Below are 20,698 nucleotides of genomic sequence, written 5' to 3'. Positions count from 1 at the left end.
TTGCCACCCACTGTCCCACTATGTCACTAGGTCACTTTTAGGACTCCTGATGCTGCTGATATAACCTCAAGGCTGTCTCATACTGCCACGAAATGTTCTCCTCATGCTAATGCCAGCTTCAGACTGTCTCATTCTGCCACCATATGTTCTCCTCATGCTGCTGCCACCTCCAGGCTGTCTCATTCTGCAACTATATGTGCCGCCAACTCTAGGCTGTATCATTCAGCCACTACATGGTCTCATCATGCTGCCGCCAACTCAAGGCTGTGTTCAGCCACTATATGATCTCCTCATGGTGCCGCCAACTCAAGGCTGTGTCATTCAGCCACTATATGGTCTTCTCATGCTGCTGCCAACTACAGTCTGTGTCATTCAGCTACTATATGGTCTTCTCATGCTTCCGCCACCTCAAGGCTGTGTCACTGTACCGCCATGTGGTCTCCCCATGCTGCTGGCACATTAAATAAAACTTTTTAGATTAATCTATTTGAAATCTTCAATTTAAATGTTAAAAAATATCTATAACACTTTCAATTGTGAGTCTCGTCAGGTTGTTGCCACCTCCAGGCTGGGTCATTCAGCCACTATATGGTCTCCTCATGCTTCTGCCACTTACAGACTGTGTCACTGTACCGCCATGTGTTCTCCCCATGCTGCTGGCACTATAAATAAAACTTTTTTGGTTCATCCATTTGAAATCTTTAATTTAAATGTTAAAAAAATATCTTTTATCTTTTCAATTGTGAGGCCCTATTGTCTCCTCATGCTGCCGCCACCTCCACGCTGTGTCATTCAGCCACTACATGGTTGCCTCATACTGATGCCACCTTCAGGCTCTGTGATTGTGCCGCTCTGCGACAGTGATTCTAAAAGCGATGCCTGTAATCTGAATTTCATACTGAATAACAGTATTATTTCACTAACCCAGCACACACCCTATGCATGTTACAGCAAGGCAAAGTGTTCTATACCCCAATTGAGGCTCTCTGTAGGCCAGAAATAGCCATTTTTAACACAGATTCACTGCAAATAAATTCAGACTGAACCTAATTTTTTCAGAAAATTCGGTGAAATGGCCAAATCAAATTTTTGACTATCATTATTTGAATGGTTAAGTTCCAACATCCTTGACCACTGCCAATCAGCTGTTTAAACTGAGGATAGGCCACCAATGAAAAAATCTTGAAAAACCTCTTCTAATAATCTTGCCAACTCTGACCCCATTCTATGGAGAGATATTAGTGCTCATTGGGCAATATAGTTTCCAAGACCACCATATGGTGCCAGCAGAGTATCATGCAGTGCTACAATTGAAATTAACAGAAATAATAATAAAAAAATGTTATGTTATGAATAGATAAATAGTCAAGTCGGTCGTCCTAATGACGGATTGACAGCTAATTGTGTGTACCTTTGCAAATAGAGTGAGCTGTCATTCACTTGGTAGAACTGCCCACTTGACTATTAAGCCCTGAATAGCAGAAGTTTACATAACAAAATGAAAAGTTGTTATGGAACTGTTCCCACTAAAATGTATATCAATCTGATCAGCTTCTCCTGTTCTGCAGCCTGGAATGGACTTTCAATGTGACAGGTTCCCTTTAAAATTTCCCTACAACTGCTTATCTAATGCAGCAAGTCCTGTGAATTAAATTACTTTATGTTAGTTTTCCCTTTAAGTAAATGTACAATTCTTTTTTTTTTATCCAGATAGTTGCAAAATTCTGTATTCATTTATTAACAATTATAATAATAATGAAATTAATATGTATATATATATATATATATATATATATATATATATATGGCAGAGTGAAACTATACAACTCTATCTGTCTCTTTCCACTAGGAAGTTTAGACTGCATGCTGTTTTGTCATTGGCTGAGGTTCTAAGCCTAAGTTTACACTTGTTTTTTTTCTGGCAGTTTTTGGAAAACTGCAACTGAAGTTTTTGAGCCAAAGTCAGAAGTGGATCCATAAAGGAGGAGAAGTATAAGGCCTTCCTTTATATGTACCATTCCTTTTGAATACACCACTGGCTTTTGCTCAAAAACTGCAGTGGCAGTTTTTGAAAAACTGCCAGAAAAAAAAAAAAAAAAAAAAAAACAAGTGGAAACTTCGCCTTAATTTTATTATTTCACTCTATAGGGCAGATTTACTAAAACTGGAATTATGCACCAGTATTATCCAGTATTAGGGGCCTGTTCAAACACCAAAAAAAATTTATAAATAAAAAAAAGAAACCATCAAATGCTAAAACACAGCCATCTTTGGTTAACATTTTTTTTTTACAGCTGCAAAAAAATCTACTTGAATATGAGCTTGAACTAAATAATGTTGGAGTAGAATGACTGAAATATATTAAGAGTGCACATCTATTAATAAATTTGGTGCATCCTGGAAATGAAATATATGACTGCAATTCTACAGCTGACAACCAAAAATGGTATTAAAAATTAAAATGGTATTAAAAATGGTATTAAAAATTAAAAACTCGTAAATTACGTCGCAAATGTGAGGTACACCAAAATTTGCTATTTTTTTAAATGTAAAAAAAAATAAAAAATATGGAGCATGTGGGTTAATACATTCCCTCACTGTCACTATGCAGATAATTTGGAGCTACGTGTCAAAATAATGAAACCCCAAATTAAAAAATCCAAAGCACAAGATTGATCCTAAAAATAGCAGGGCGTTGAAGGATTGACATACAAAGATACAGGTTAAATATTAAGATGTATTAACCGTTTTACAAAACAAAATCTATATAGATATAGTATCAGTTCATTATTCTTTATCGTTTTGGGATTCTGTAACAAACAATGATGTTTGGCCAATTAATTTGTTTTACATGCACTACCTTGACTAACCACATGGTGTGCTATTTTGAGAAAGCATGTACTTTAGCAACAATGGGCCAAAATATGTGACACTTGGATTCCAAACTATAATATTCTTTAGCCCCACCTAGTGGTAGAAGAGTGTAGTGTTAAATATTTGTCCAAATGTGAGCAATGTTAGATGACCATTTGAGGCACATTTCCTCCACATAACAGTATATAAATGATTCTTACGCTGTTGAAAAAGTGGATAACATGTTACTCACCCCTGATACGATGAGTTCACCTCCCAGGTTTTGCACTTCAGCTTTCACCTTGCTACAGATATTAAGTTGGTGGCAGTAGAGTGCAATCCGCTGCAGGTAGGCGAGCAGGTCTTGTTTACATGCAGAATCAGGACACTGCAGGGAAATAAAACCGGAACATCAGTAGAATGATTAAATGTATCTCAGCTTCTAGTGTTAACTGCATATCATTAGAAGACAGCAATCACATCCAATAATATGCAAACAGCATATTAAACATTTACTTCCCTCCCTACAGTGCAGCCAGTTTAATATGACAGATCAAAGGATTTCTTATCTGTTCTATCGCAGACACCCCGGTAAATTTTTTAGTCCCTGTATCTTAGTGTATTTATAGTTCAGGTAGACAAAGGTTAGTGCACCCTTAAAGGGGTACTCCGGTGGAAAATATATATTTTTTTAATCATCTGGTGCCAAAAAGTTAAACAGATTTGTAAATTTGGACAAACTAAGAGCACGTACGCGCACTCATTGCTAAGCAGAGACAGTTGGGTCTGGAAGTCCGGTGACGGGGTGCCGGGTCACGGCATAGGCGCTGGTGTATGGCACTCGGAGGCTAGGCCGTCAGTTTCTAGAGGCCGGAAGAAGCACGCACTCACGTGCAAAACTGCCGACATAGCCTTCGAGCGCCATACACCAGCGCCTATGCCGTGACCCGGCAGCCCCTCACCGGACTTCCAGACCCGACTGTCTCTGCTTAGCGTTGAGTGCACGTAAGTGCTCTTAGTTTGTCCTATATTTGATGCTTCATGCTTTTCTATGTGCACCCCGCAGGAGACACTGAGACAGGTCACCGAGGATTATTTTGCAAGTTATAGAAGGAGATATCGCTTCCTGTGTGCTCTCCCCATGTCCTTCCTTTACATTGTAGATTTGTAAATTACTTCTATTAAAAAATCTTAATCCTTCCAGTACTTTAGGTGCACTACTGTGGTAGAAATATACAATGACATTGGCTATCCCTCAACACTGATGTTAAAATTTAGACATTCGCCAGTGTATCCTTATATGAAGGACACACCAGAGCCCGCACACCAACGCCAAGGTTTCTCAAATGGCACGGGACCTGACGCTAACCTACTTGTGCGTGAAAAGCAAAAACCAGGGGCCAGTGGGCAATTACAGCAGCACTAGGCCGAAAAGCAGCCTGCTCCCAGTTACCTCCAGCGTGACTGAGCACACATACAATGGGAGGAGGGAGAGAGGCTACAAGCCCCACCCAAGTTGGCTGATATAGGTGCATGGCCTCACAGGTGCAACCTTAATGCTGCCTGGAAAATGTTCAAGGCACATTAACATATGGAGTTTACACACCTCCAAGTATAAATTTTTAAACAAAAAAAACATTTGTGGTCTCAAATGGCTGGTGGTGCTCAACCCCAAATGCAGTTGTGCATTTATACTGGGGGAGCAGATCCTGCCCTTGTAGTCCATTGCTAGGGGCGATCCCCAGCATAAAAATGCATACAATGGAGGATGCATGCAGTGGACTACAAGTGCCACAATAGGTAACTGGGAGCAGGCTGCTTGTCAGCCTAGTGCTGCATTAATTGCCCACTGGCCCCTGGTTTTTGCTTTTCACACACAGGTAGGTTAGCGTTAGGTCCCGTGCCATTTAAGAAAACTTGGCGTTGGTGTGCGGGCTCTGGTGTGTCCTTCATATAAGGATATACTGGCGAATGTCTCAATTTTAACATCAGTGTTGGGGGATAGCCAATGTCATTGTATACATCTACCACATAGTGCACCTAAATTTCTGTGTTGTATTATTCTAATTGTTACACATCCACACCGTTTATCTGGTGTAGGATTCTATTGTGGCACTTGTAGTCCACTGCAGGCATTCACCATTGTATGCATTTTTATGCTGGGGATCGCCCCTAGCAATGGACTACAAACGCAGGATCTGCTCCCCCAGTATAAATGCACAACTGCATTTGGGGTTGAGCACCTCCAGCCATTTGAGACCACGTTTTTTTGTTGTTCCTTCCAGTACTTATTAGCTGCTGAATACTACAGAGGAAATTCTTTTTGGATTTATTTTCTCTCTGCTGACACCTCAGTCCATTTTAGGAACTGTCCAGTGTAGCATATGTTTGCTATGGGAATTTGCTCCTGCTCTGGACAGTTTCTGACATGGACAAAGGTGTTAGCAGAGAGCACTGTGGACAGACAGAAAAAAAATCCAAAAAGAAAATAATTTTCTCTGTAGTATACAGCCACTAATAAGTACTGGAAGGATTAGAATTAGGTTATTTACAAATTTGTTGAACTTTCTGGCACCAGTTAATAAAAAAATAAAAAAATAAATAAACTCAACCGGAGTACCCCTTTAAGAAATAGCAAATATAACAATTTCTTAATATACTGTTTTTAGGCGCGTTAGTTGCTGGATAACCCATGCTTGATGAATACAGTATTTTTCCTCATAGTAAAGAACTCACTGTAATAGAATAATGCCATGGTATTACTGTATACAGAATTCTAGAATATAAATATGGTTCGCCCAAGGTCAACGGACATTATAGGATTCATTCAGCTTCACAACTCATTCATTGTTTCTTGTTAAAATGCAGTTGATATAGAAAATGGTGTAAGTTTGCCTACATATTCTTTATGGAAAAGTCTTCTCCCATTTTGTTTCTACAGCTCCGGTTAGGACCTGGGTGCCCCCCAAGATTTAAAGATTACAAAATAAATAAATAACACTTCTGTCCTGTATTCATGCAGCCATAGTCCTTTTCATTTGTCTCCAACGTCTTGCTACAATACTAAAGGTAGAAGGTAGAATGGTTCAGACTACACACAGCGTTTGTTGGTAGTCTGTTACTATGGAGACGCCTACGGTAAAACTGCATAGTAGTTGTAAACTAATTGTTAGGTGATTTGTGAATATGTTACAATTTGAATTTAAAATGTGAAAATAGAAAAATAATGAAAAATGCTTACTTACCTACCTACTTTTTCCCATATGTCCTCTTCAGATCCTGTTTCACCTTCTTGTGGTCCTCCACTGCTTGACGCTTCTGCCTACTACCGAGATGAGAGGTCTTAGCCAATCACTGGCCGCATCAGTGTCCCGTCTCGGCTACAGATTGACTTAGCGGGCGGGTCCTGCTCCAAACTCTCATCTTTGTAGCAGACAAATAACAGGAGTAGCAGAGGACTGGAAACAGAAGAACAGGACCTTCAGCAGCACCTGCAGAAGACTGGGAATAAATAAGTATATATATATATATATATATATATATATATATATATTTTTTTTTTTTTTATTTATTTATTTTTTTTTTTACCACAGACCCATAGATGTAGTAAAAAAAAAATAATAATAATGAAGCCAGGGTGCAAGTTCCGGAGCTGCAGACAATACACATCACCACTCAACCAATCATTGGCTGCAGCCAATGATTGGGTGAGCGGCGATGTGATATATTGTCTGCAGCTCCGGGACGTGCAGCCCAGTGGACACCAGGTGACAACTGATAACTCAGGCTGCAGGGGAGCAATGGAGAATCTGGGCACATTCCACCCCAAAAAATACATTATTGCTGGATAACCGATGCACTAAATCAAAGACATTGTAAAATATATGGTGACAGTGGTAAGTGATTATAATAATTAGTATATGAGAAGTGTCAAGAATTGGTCTGAAAGCAATGGAAAGGCAATGGGTTCAAGCCAGACGCTCTTAGCAACTGTCATTGGCATCCAAAGGATAGGGGATAAGAAATCTGATCGAGGGGGCCCCACCGCTGGGGACCGCCGCGATATCCCTGCTGCACCTGGCATTCGTTTAGAGCATTGGGTGAAGTGGCGGAAGTCTGTGATGTCACAGCCGCGGCCAGCTCGTGACATCACGGCCATACCCCCTCAATTCAAGTCTTTGGGAGGGGGCGTGGCGGCCATCACGCTCCCCTCCCATAGACTTGCATTGAGGGGTCATGGCTGGGATGTCACCAGCGGGGCGTGGCCGTGACATCAAGAGCCTCTACCCCGCATCACCAGTCATCCTGCACGGAGTGAAGTTCGCTCTGTGCACCGGATGTCTGGGGTGCCGCAGCCGAGATTGCAGGGGTCCCCAGCGGTGGGACCCCCGCGATCAGACATCCTATCCCCTATCCATTGGATAGGGGATAATGTGTCTAGCGGTGGAGTACCCCTTTAAGAAGCACCATTCATGTATAACTTACTAACCAACTTTATTTCTCTCTCCATTACTCAGTGTCCCCCACAAGCTCCGCTTTAGTCACGTCTGGTGAATCATGACACATATTTAATTTATGGTTATTTATTTTGTTCCATTCCAAGAATATCGAACATGAAAGTTTAAGATTTAAGGTCCCTGAAATGAACAGGATGTAGTTAAATGGACGGTATTACTTGTGTTATTTACTACTATTGCCGCAGTGAGCAAATCATAGAGCATCATAGTAGACCGATAATATTCCCCATATGAATACATAATCTTCATTAACAAGTTATAAGTCCTGGTTCAGGGGTTAAATGTAAGCAATCCCATATATACCATCTTCTTTGGCTTCGTGTGAATATTATTTATGGAGTCAAATGGAAAGATGATTGATACATTGCCTTGGACGTCACTGGCGCAACAGACAGGATTTATGACTTGTTTTTAGAAGAGGCTACTAAAAAGGCATTTAGAGGAAGAGCAAATGAAAGACATGATAGGTTATAGGAAACATGGAATTGATGCAAATACTTTCTGAATTTTAATGGACCTAGAGTCGAGTCTTTAGACAAAGCCTTCGATAAATTCAATATATGTTTCCATGATTGCATTTTTTATTTATATACAGCAGGGTAGTAAAACATTTGCTCTGGGTGAAGGAAGATATTATTCCTCAAGGGTAAATTATATAAATAATCCATGGAAAAACTTGAGTTAGGCCACATTGCCACATAACGGTGAATGCATTTGGCCAAACGATATCACCATGCATTCACCAATGGCTGCATAATGTTACTGATAATCCTTTTAACATTGCACCACCTTTAGCGAAGGCATGGGTGAGTGGTGGTTTTGGCTTCAAGGCTTCAACAGCATGTGGAAATTCTGTACATTACTAATCTTGTACTGATTGTATTCATAGTTACTGTATATCCTGTACTGCATTCTAGAGCTGCATTCTAGATTCTGCTGGTGAGGTCACTGTGTACATATATTACATTACTTATCCTGTACTGATCCTGAGTTATATCCTGTATTATACTTCAGAGCTGCACTCACTATTCTGCTGGTGAGGTCACTATGTACACACATTACATTACTTATCCTGTACTGATCCTGAGTTACATCCTATATTATACCCCAGAGCTGTACTCACTATTCTGCTGGTGGGGTCACTTTGTACATACAATACATTACTTATCCTGTACTAATCCTGAGATATATTCTGTATTATACTCCAGAGCTGCACTCACTATTCTGCTGGTGAGGTCACTATGTACATACATTACATTACTTATCCTGTACTGATCCTGAGTTATATCCTGTATTATACTCCAAAGCTGTACTCACTATTCTGCTGGTGAGGTCATTGTGTACATACAGTACATTACTTATCCTGTACTTATCCTGAGTTATATCCTGTATTATACTCCAAAGCTGTGCTCACTATTCTGCTAATTAAGTTTCTGTGTACCTACATTACATTATTCATCCTGTACTGATCCTGTACTTATCCTATACGGATTCTGAGTTTTATCCTGTAATATACTCCAGAAAAGTCCAAAAGTCCGGTCATGGAGACACAGTAGTATCACAGGAGGATGTGATAATGTAGCAGAAATATTTGCAACCCTAAAGAACCCTAGATCTCGGCTCTGCTGCATGTGTAGATTGAGAGAGCCTTTCAATGCCTTATCAAACTGATCGTTTATATCTCTCCATGTCTTAGCATTACACATCCCTTGTGTTGCCATCAGCGTTTACAACCTTAATAAATTCCAAACATGCGGCATCTGATAGAGAAGCCGCAAAGGCCTCTGGGTATCTGTACATATCCTTACAGAAATAGTTTGGCCTGGAACAAAAGCTTATTTTGAGAACTGTTTTGTGTTTTCTGAAATTATATCTCTAGGGGATAGAGAAATTATTCCAAGTCTGAAGTATGTGTATTGTTAATACAATGCAGAATCTTCTATATGCTCTACCTATATTGTATCCTCCTCTGAACGCTGGAAAACAAATCCAATGATTGCCGGTAATGTCTACATCAGTATTCAATCCCCAAATGTTGCATTACAAGCACAGATGAGCATCGCTTGTACATCTATTACTTCCTGCAGGAAAGCAATATGTGGGGTGTTGTTGGAAATAAAATGAGCTTTTTTTCCTTGACAGGGTCCATTTGTGTTGCTTATTTATAAAAATATTGTACTTATTTGTAAGGTTACAGATTGTCTGATATTCCCTGAGAATCACCGGATATCTTTACTTACTGCTCAGGTTAAAGTAATCCTAAAAATAAAATAAGAAATTTAACATGTGAATATTTAAAAAAAAAAAGTAAATATGTTAAGCAAAATTTTTTTTTCATCATTGTGATCCTATTGTAAAAGTGGTTGTTTATGGCTAGGACACCCGTTCATGTGAACTATAAGGATGCTTAGACTAGGACTGGGCTCTGATATTTCTGCAAACTTTGCATAGATTAATTGTACTTATAGAAAATATAAGAAACGTTGTAATATATCTTATTGGACAAAAATAATTATTTATCTGATAATTAACCTTATTCCCTCTCCAGCCCCTGATAGACTGTCTTCTGAAAATCTGCTAATTTTTGTCCTGTGTCTGCTCAGTGTTTGCCCTGTAATTCAGAAATCAGAGGAGGAAGATGGAGAGGAAATGCCTTGGAACACACACTGCAGAGAGACAGGCCATGTAGGGAAAACTTAGTAAGTAGGAAATCTTACCCCAGGGTTATATATACAAATGTGCAGGGTCTACTCCTCTGTGTACAGTGTATAGAGACATAGAAGTGCAGGATCTCCTCCTTCGTATGTACAGTGTATAGAGACATAGAGGTGCAGGATCTCCTCCTCCGTGTGTACAGTGTATAGAGACATAGAAGTGCAGGATTTCCTCCTCTGTGTGTACAGTGTATAGAGATATGGAAGAGCAGGATCTCTTCCTCTGTGTATACAGTGTATAGAGACATAGAAGTTCAGGATCTCCGCCTCTGTGTGTACAGTGTATAGAGATATAGAAGTGCAGGATCTCCTCCTCTGTGTACAGTGTATGGAGATTTAGAAGTGCAGGATCTCCTCCTCTGTGTATATAGTGTATAGATACATAGAAGTGCAGGATCTCCTCCTCCGTATGTACAGTGTATAGAGACATAGAGGTGCAGGATCTCTTCCTCTGTGTGTACAGTGTATAGAGACATAGATGTTCAGGATCTCTGCCTCTGTGTGTACAGTGTATAGAGATATAGAAGTGCAGGATCTCCTCCTCTTTGTGTACAGTGTATAGAGACATAGACGTTCAGGATCTCCGCCTCTGTGTGTACAGTGTATAGAGATATAAAAGTGCAGGATCTCCCCCTCTGTGTGTACAGTGTATAGAGACATAGAAGTGCAGGATCTCCCCCTCTGTGTGTACAGTGTATAGAGACATAGAAGTGCAGGATCTCCTTCTGTGTGTGTGTGTGTGTGTGTGTGTGTGTGTGCAGTGTATAGAGACTTATAGAAATCACAGTAGATTACAAATTGGCACAATATATGAGGAGGCATGTAAGTATTATTCACATTAACTGTGGGTTTCAAAAGGAGAAACTAAAAAAAAAAAAAATAATAATAATAATAATTAGTAGAGCTTAGTCAGAACCTGACCATTAGAACGAGATGAGTAATGCCAAGGCACCCATCAGGAAGATTTGAGTTCTATACAGAAAAATAACTATGTGTATAAAGAAAGGGGAAAAAGGGGTCTTGGGCTCCTGTGGGATGAGGGGGTAGGGAACGATCGGTGTCTGAGACTCTGTGAGGAACAATGTTGTATTGGGTCTATGATAAACTTTGCAGAGGTCTCGTGTGGGGTTGTGGAGCACAAAATTAAAAGTAGGGAGATTTTCCTGCAGGAAATGGTTGTGGAAGCCATAGGCTACATGGAGTATTTTTTAAGGAGTTGGCGTTTTGATGGCAGATACATCATGGCACAGTCCTGGAGGTGTTGATGTTTCTTTAGAACAGGCTAAATATTATAATCCTAGAGGGATGGGTTGATAGATGGCACAATCTACACAGTTTAATCCTTGGGAAGAGGAACTGGCTTACAGTAAAAAATCCTTTAGAGAGGATGGGGTAGGGCAGGGACCATGCACTTTGCGGCACAAACCATTTTTAAGAGCATCTTGAATAGATTTTAACCAAGGGTGTTTTAGAAATAGGAATAAACCGATGTGGAATAAACCAATGTGGTTACTAGGAGAAAAGAAAGTTTCACCATCATCACAGTTGGAGATTCTTTACTGTATGAGCAGTGAGACCATGGAACTCTCTGCCACATGATGTTGTGATGTCTGACTCAATTAACAAGTTCATGGGGGGCCTGGATGTTTTTCTGGAAAAATATAATATTACAGGTTATGAATACTGCAATAGATTTCTGTGGATAGAACGCTGATCCAGGTATTTATTCTGATGCCATATTGGAGTTGGGAAGGAATTTTTCCTCTGTCATGGGGCAATTGGCATCAGCCTCATGGGGGGTTTGGCCTTCCTCTGGATCATCCCAGTAGGGACACATGTTGAACTTGATGGACTCTTGTCTTTTTTTTAACATTATACATTATGTCACTATTTGACAGCGACAACAGATGAGTTTTAGCTGCTTTATTGCTCAGCAGTCCCTTTGTATGAAATTTTGTGGTCCAGTGAAAGTGTATGGAATGACAAAAGCAGTTTTTCATTAGTTAGATTTACAGAATAAATAATAGATGTAAGAACACAGAGAAGCTTTCAGTGGGACCCCCAACAATCTATAGAACATAAAGGAGAAATAAGGGGCTTGGGTCCTACAGATCAGCTGTTATCACAGTGGTGGGGGTTACAGTCGATGGTCATTAAAACTCCCATTGGTCCAAAAATTCTCCAAAATTGACCTTACTGTAATAACAGTGTTCCATTTCTAACACATTCTATCCCTAGTGTTTGTTATAGTGTGGACGTTTGAGACGTCTTCAGCAATGCTTCTGTCATTTTGCAGCCTTCAACTTGTGACGGTTTAACAAGTAGAAAATGATGTTCAGGCAAAGTGTGACAAGAGCTTTATTGATCTATAAAACTAATATTGAGATTGCTTCTGACTTCCAACACAACTGAAAATTGTTTTTTGACAAATGCCAATGTATTATTTATACACGGCCTTCGCAGGGATTCCATGGTTGTAGTCTAACTGTAGTCATAGGTTCCTGACCAGGACATGAGCCGAGCTTTACTAATTCTTCATGGTTTCCCATAAATAAAAATAATTTTAAATTCATGAGAATCTAGAACTGGTTTTATCAGTGTTGCCATATTTGTCAAGATTATATTTGCTGGAACACTTCTGTGACCAACAACAAAAGTCTGCTCGGACAATTTTAGGGCTGCATTAAAGGGATATTCTGGCTTTATACATCTTATCCCCTATCCAAAGTATAGGGGATAAGATGTATGATCGCAGGGGACCCCGCAATCTTGGGGCAGCCCCCAGCATTCTGTGCCAGGTGCTTCCTCCGAGACGGGGACATGACGTCATGCCATGCCCCTCCATTCATGTCTATGAATGGAAGGGTGTGGCGTGACATCACTAAGGGGAGTGGCATGAAGTCATTCCCCCATCTCGGAGACAGTGCCCGGCACAGAATTCCCTGGGGCTGCTCAGAAATTGCGGGGGACCCCAGCGGCGGGACCCCTGCGATCATACATCTTATCCCCATCCTTAGGATAGGGGATAAGATGTATAAAGCCGGAATACCCCTTTAAAGACCAACTATTTGGTCATAGATGCCTCACATGTTGACCCCAGGACCTGACAGGTGATGAAAAAAAAGTATTCTGATTCTGTTCCTTGCTAATAAGTGATGTTGCATAAAGCTTCAAAAAAATAACTCTAATTGGCACATGGCATGGAATCCAGTTGTCACTCAGGAGGGGATGCAGCGGCTTGTAGTAACCCTTGTCATACATTCCTTTCACCAGTCAGTCTTGATTGACAACATGAGTGCAGGGCATTTTCCTGTTTTCAGGCTGTCAATCAAACCTGTTTCAAAAAAAGTAGAACACAACAAATGTGACTGGAAACGTGTCCTTCTTTATTATATTACAGCTTGCCATTCAACGTGGTCCTGTTTGGATAATCCCAAAAAATTCCATTAATAAGACAACTGTACTTGTATCATGAATGAACACTTTTTGATCCCTTGATAGGATTATCAAAAACATTCCTATTCCAAAAACATAAATTATTTTATTCAAGTACAAACTTGAAGCATACATCCGATGATGGTCCCGGGGGATATGTGTTTAAATTTCCCACAACTTTAGAGCCCAAGAATTTCCCCTAGTCTACCATTATCAGGAGACCGGAAGTCCCGTGCAAGTCTATAGGATTTCTAGCAAATCTATCTAGCTTTAAAGGAAATGTATCACCTACATATTTTTGTAACTTATTACAGCCAGATACTGAAAACTTTTCTTATTCTTAATCAGTTTTTATATGCTAATTGCAATTTTTATATATAATTTATTTGTGCATTACTATGGGGCAGCCATCTTGCCTGAGCTGTTTTTAACAGCATTTGGTGATTTGCTTTGCAGCAGGACTCATGAACATAAATAACAATGGACAGGACCTGTCCCATTAAGATAAATTGAAGACATTACTGAGCATTCCCTGTCACCTTTTCAGAGGTCATTCTACATTAAGGGGGAGATGCTGATCTCTGCTGTGAATGATGGTGAATTCAGTGTTGTCTTATATTCTGGGGTTATCATTCAATGTGCTCCTGAGAAGAAAGAAATTATCTGTATAGAACATGAAGTCTCAGCTTAGTTTTAGCCCTAGTGACAATAATGAAAACTGCAAGATTTAATAAATATTTTAAAATATAAATAGTATTGAAAAAAATCACCAAAAATTCTTTAAAGATATAGTTAACTTAAAAACTTGATTTGAACAATGGGTCATTTTTTTTTGATGACACTATCCTCCCTTTAATAAAATAGTGCTCCACCATTTTCCAAGATAGTATAACCCTTACACAGCACAGGCCGGTGGATTGGCATCAGCACAGGCCAGTGGATTGGCATCTGCATCGAATCTCAAAACTGATTCTAGTAACAGTTTTCTTAGGACCTCTTTTCACCTCAACTTGAATGGTTTTGTTGTTTTTAGGGTCTATTCACACGTACAGGATCCTGTGCAGATTTGATGTGAAGGATTTGTAACAGGATCCTGTGCAGATTTGATGTGAAGGATTTGTAACTGCCGATTCGAATCTGTGCTCAGTCATTTAGTTTACATTGAAATCTATTTCCCGTACCACTTGAGAAACCTTGGCATTGGTGTACAGGCTCAGGTATGTCTTTCATATAAGGATATGCTGACTAATGTCTCAATTTTACATCAGTTTTGAGGGTTAGTTAATGTCATTGTTTACATCTACCACAGTAGTGAACCTATATTGTGGTCCACAAATGCAGGACCTCCACCCCAGCGTAAGTGCACAACTGCACTTGAGGTTGAGGATCGCCTGCCATTTCAGACCACATCGATGTAGTTGTGTAATGTTTAAATTTCACGCATCTACACGTTTATCTGGTGTAGGATGCCATTGTGGTACTTTTGACTGTCTGCAGGCATCCTCCATTGTATGCATATTATGCTGGGGATTGCCCTTAGCAATGGACCACAAGTGCAGGAGCTCCACCCCAGCATAGGTGCACAACTGCACCTGGGGTTGAGTACTTCTTGCCATTTCAGACCACGTCAATGTAAGCTGTTTAATGTCTAAAGTTAATACTAATGCACCCTTTTTATCATACTGGGTAGCATTAAGGTTTCACCTGTGAGGCCGGCAATACATTAGCCAACCAGGGTGGGGCTTGTAGCCTGTCCCTACCTCCTCCCATTACATGTGTGCTTAGTCACACTGGAGTTAACCTGGGAGCAGTCTACAAGTCGGACCTAATGCTGCTGTAATTTGGTTCCTGGTTTTGCTTATCCGGCACAGGTAGGTTAGTGTTAGGACCCGTACCACTTGAGAAACCTTGGCGTTGGTGTGCGGGCTCAGGTATGTCCTTCATATAAGGATATACTGGCTAATGTCTCAATTTTACATCAGTTTTGAGGGTAAGTTAATGTCATTGTTTATATCTGCCACAGTAGTGAACTTATATTGTGGTCCACAAATGCAGGACCTCCACCCCAGCGTAAGTGCACAACTGCACTTGGGGTTGAGGATCGCCTGCCATTTCAGACCATATCGATGTAGTTGTTTAATGTTTAAATTTCACGCATCCACATGTTTATCTGGTGTAGGATGCCATTATGGTACTTGTGATCGTCTGCAGGCATCCTCCATTGTATGCATATTATGCTGGGGATTGCCCTTAGCAACGGACCAAAAGTGCAGGAGCTCCACCCCAGCGTAGGTGCACAACTGCACCTGGGGTTGAGTACTTCTTTCCATTTCAGACCACGTCAATGTAAGCTGTTGCATTGAAATCTGCAGCAGAAAATAATGTTCTTCAAATATGCGAACGTGTGAACGTACCCTTACAGTATATGTCTTTGGCACAGGTCTGTAAATGTAGGGAGAAATGGAGGTGTAAATTTCAGTAGAGTGCTGGCTTTTATACGAAAGCTCTAGCCTGCCATTAGGAGGAGAGACGACTAAAGAGGACCAATTTAGGAATTTAATCAGCATGCGTAATCCACTGTCATATAGAGAGATATTCTTTATCCCTCCGTATGTAGCATCTTAAAAAGGTTTTTAGTGTTGATTTTAGATCAGAACTTAAAATGGAGCCGAGCGCGAGGCTTTTAAAAACCACTTACATTACGCTAACACACAGTCAACCTAACACTCTCTTAAACCTCATCGAGAATTGAAGAGTAAGCAACTTTTATGAGTTTAACAACCCATTTGGCTTTTTTCTTTTAACATGCGTTTGAGCCATGAATGCACCAATAGACCCTACCGCAAAGTAAATTCTTGGCAATTACCATTCCACTCCGTATTAAAGCGGGGAGGGTGGCCGGCTACATTATACAACAGATGTTATGTGACATTAAAGTTAATGTTTTCAGCCAGAATCTTCCGTCTGCAAAAATTCCTTGAGACACCAGCCAAGCACATGGCATTAAGGCGCTACAGTTTGGAAATAGCAAATGAATACATTAAACTAGATAGAGGTACACAGCAGTAGTTGTGGAAACAAAGACATCAATGATTCTGGGTTGCCATGGTAATTTTACTGTAAAAAAAAAAAAGGGAAAAACTTTAGAGGCAGCCAAAAAGCTACATAAAGCTTTAAGATGTATATTTTCAAGGTGGACCGCAATCTAATGTGTCTATTATGAAGTCAGGTACTGAATTAGGTTATGTCACGAAAGAGGTCACCCCCCAACATGGTTATTTTGTTAAGAACTTACATCACAAATGAACAGAGATGAGAAAACTCCTGTGTTGTCTACCCGGGGCCTAAGTACGATCCTTCCTTCCTAATCAGCTTACACTGTCTGCATGTTTATATGGAGTCCTTAATGGAAGTGTCAATTAACACTTAGAAGATTTCATTTCTCTGCACTCACACAACCAAAGAAGCTTTATCAGTGGGGCTGCGCTGACTCATAACAAGTACAGTATTCAGCCACCTGCCTGGATAATGTTCCAAAGATCTCGCCACTGTTCACGAACTCTTGCCTTCTGTTTCTTCTGCTTGTTACATTAAATGATAAGATTTATTTATCTATTTATTTTTATTTAAAACAAGAGAAAGTGTACAGTCCCCGAGTGTTCTCTGATTGGGATATCTTCTGATGTGACAGAGAGAAAAAAAAGGAAAGAAAAAATAGAAAAAGAAAAAGAAGTAGAAAAAAATAAAAATAGAGGGAAAAAAATAGACAGGAAGAGAAATAGTAAAAATTAGGTAGAAAGGTCAAAATCAGAGGTAGTAGACCATTGAAATTTTGAAAATTTAAACCTTTCTACCTTATTTCTGCTATTTCTCCTTCTGTTCATTTTTTACATTTATTTTTCCTTTTACCGCTTCTTTTCTCCTTTATTTTTACACTTACTTCTCTTTTCCTATTTTTCCCCTTTTTTTCCCCTATCTCTCACATCAGATTTCCCAATCAGAACACTTTCTCTTGTTTTGTATGCACTCATTTGTTAGACACCTCAGGTATTGTGTGCCATATAGTTAACCCCCGTATTGCATAGTCTAGTTGGTTGAGCTGCACATCCTCTCTATTGTATCTCTAAGACTGGGTTCACATATCTCAGTTGTGATTTTAGTACCAAATCAAGTTATTTTGCTTGGTACTAGGTTCCCTACTTATAATGTTTGTACAATCATTCATTTCTAATGTAAAGGAGTTTTTATTTTTCTTGCGTGCACAAAAAAAAAATCCAGCAAGTGCCAAAATTGCACCAAAAAATCCACACAAACAAACATAATATTTAAAAAATGAAGGAAAACACATGGATTATTAAACCTTAAACAAATACAACTGTATACTTTAAGTAAATGAGGGCAATTATGCAAAAATTAAGGATGCATTTTTACATAATTTATATAGAGCACATTAATAGTAAAAATGCGGATGCAATTTGTTCACAATTTTACAAACACATTTTTTTACAAATAAAATATGTCTGAAAAAACACCGTGTGAATCTAGTCTAAAGATTTGTATATTTGGCTAGGTTTTACACCACAAGTTTCCATCCTGCTAAATTGTCTTGAAAGTTTTTTATTTATCTCCTTTTTATTTTTTATTTTTGTATCTGTTGTATCAGTTTACATTAGTTTGCTTCCATTATTTTTAAACTGATCCTTTTTGTGTGTGTGTGTTTTGTGTTAGAAGTGACAGAATCAGTTAGGCTAGGTTCACATATATCAGGTGTCCGACATAGTTTTCCTCCGGCGTGCACTGGATGGAAACTAATGCTAGAACTGGTCCCATTCATTTAAATGGGACAGTTCACAATCATCCAGCATCTCAATTTTGATGCCGGATGGATAGACACGCCGAACGGCACCAGACAGGACATCATCTCATGTTAGGTTGTTTTTACACATTGCAGTTGCATTGCAGTACTACAGAATTTTAACTGTGATTACACAGCACTGAAACAGTACCATAGTCTTTTGATTGGATTCTACTAATCTATTTTGGCTTGACAAAGAGGAGTGTGGCCCTGAAGTGGGACATAAGCACTGGTTGGAAATAAACTTTTGGCAGTCTCCAATAGATGTTAGGCTGGGTTCTCATATGTCAGGCATCCGGCATAGGAGCCTAAATCTTGACGCAACTGATGCTGCAACTGATGACAAAGTGCATCAGTTGTCATCAGTTGTATGGCATCCGGCGTTTATTGTTTCTGGCATGTCCAACCACCCGGCGTCAAAATTGGGATGCTGGATGATTGTGAACTGTCCCATTCAAATGAATGGGATCAGGTCTAGCATCAGTTTCCATCTGGTGCATGCCGGAGGGAAACTATACCGGACACCTGATATGCAAATCCTGCCTTATACAATTTAATGTTTTATATACCTACAGACCCACAGTTAACTGTTGAACCATGAGTAGAAACTAATAATAATATTATATAAAGTCCCATAAATAACCTGCATTTTATGTAAATTATTTAATATTTTTTTGTCAATTACTGTCTGTGGTGAAGGTGTTTTACATTTTTTTTTGTTTTAAATAAAATTTCAGGTAGTCATTTATAATTACGATCGAATACCAATACAATTATTTATGCTACAAGAAAATATAAAATAATTTTGAGCAAAAAAAAAAACTTTTTTTTAGCGTGCCATCTTCCCCAAGTGGATTTATGTATTTATTGAATTTTGTGAACTTTTTTTTCTTTATTTACTTATTCATTTTCTTATACTTCAGGCTGACCTCTTTAAGCATCTGATTGAAGGCAAAAATAATTCTTCAAATTAACCCCTTAAGGACCACAGGTTTTTTTTATTTTTGAACTTTCGTTTTTTCCTCCTCACATTCTAAAAATCATAACACTTTCAATTTTCCACCTACAGACCCATATGGGGGCTTGTTTATTGCACCACCAATTGTACTTAGTAATTCCATCAATAATTAATAATTTCACCATTACTTCTACGGTGAAACCAGAAAAAAATATTTGTGTGGCTAAATAAAAAAAAATAATACAATTTTGTAACTTTTCCGATTCCACGCAGAGCACTTTTTTTGGTAAAAATGACACCTTATCTTTATTCTGTAGATCCATATGATTAAAATGATACCCAACTTATATAGGCTTGATTTTGTTTTACTTCTGTTATATCATAACTTTATGCACAAAAATTAGTACGTTTAAAAATGTCCTCCTCTGACTCCTATAACTTTTTTAATTTTTCCATATATGTGGATGTGTGAGGGCTCATTTTTTGCCCCATGATCTTTAGTTTTTATCGGTACCATTTTTGTTTTCATGGGACTACATTTTTTTAGGGTATACAAAGTGAGCAAAAATATGCAATTTTGGACTTTGATATTAATTTTATGTAAATGTCATTGATCTTGCAGTTAAATTAACATTATATTTTTATAGTTCGGACATTTACGCACGCGGCAATACCACATATATTTACCAGTATGTTTATTTATTTTTATATGGAATTTGGGAAAAAGCGGGGTGATTTAAACTTTTAATATGGAAAGGGTTAATGTTTTTTTTACTTTTATTATTTTTTTCTTTTTTATACTTATAAGTCTTCTTAGGGGACTTTTAGGAGGAATCATGAGATTCCTCACACAGATTAATGTAGTTCCATAGAACTACATTGATCTGTGTGTTCTGCCCTTGATGAATAAACCCTGGTTCTGCAAGGTTTTATCAATCTCAGAGCCGGGACCAGTGACGGAGGAGAGGTAAGCCCTCTGGCTACCTCCCCACTGGACCACCAGGGAGTGTTCAACTGTCCCTTTAGGCGCCGCTGTCAGCTTTCACAGGAGCGGTCTAAAGGGTTAATAGCTGGCTGTGGCAATCGCTGCATGTTAGCTGTTAATGGCAGCCCCCAGCTACAGGAATCAGCTGTGGGCCGGCCAATATGGCGCGGACTCGAGTTGGAAGACATACACAGTTAACGGCACAAGGACATGTATACACGTCCTTGGTCGTTAACAGGTTAAGTGCAATTATTATTTAGATATTTAGACTTAGGTTATTTTTATTGGTTGTTTTTGTAGTATCTACTTTATTTTTTTGTTAATTTATTTGCATAAAAAAATATATTTTAGACAGATATTTTTATTCCTTTCTAAAACAAA

At 39.1% G+C, this 20,698-nt stretch overlaps 1 protein-coding gene across 1 annotated transcript in view; it reads right to left on the bottom strand.

The window, feature by feature from the left end:
• CTNNA2 (catenin alpha 2) overlaps positions 1 to 20,698 on the bottom strand; it is a 2,092,931-nt gene that overhangs the window by 143,039 nt on the left and 1,929,194 nt on the right. The window contains exon 17 of the mRNA XM_056553837.1: positions 3,107 to 3,241. Coding sequence (XP_056409812.1) covers positions 3,107 to 3,241 — 135 coding nt within the window. The remainder of the gene's footprint in view (positions 1 to 3,106; positions 3,242 to 20,698) is intronic.

Source organism: Hyla sarda, chromosome 1 (genome assembly GCF_029499605.1).
Source record: "Hyla sarda isolate aHylSar1 chromosome 1, aHylSar1.hap1, whole genome shotgun sequence".
In the NCBI taxonomy this organism is placed as follows: Eukaryota; Metazoa; Chordata; class Amphibia; order Anura; family Hylidae; genus Hyla; species Hyla sarda.
Note: the sequence above shows the minus strand (reverse complement) of the source record. Positions and strands in the feature narration are given on the sequence as shown.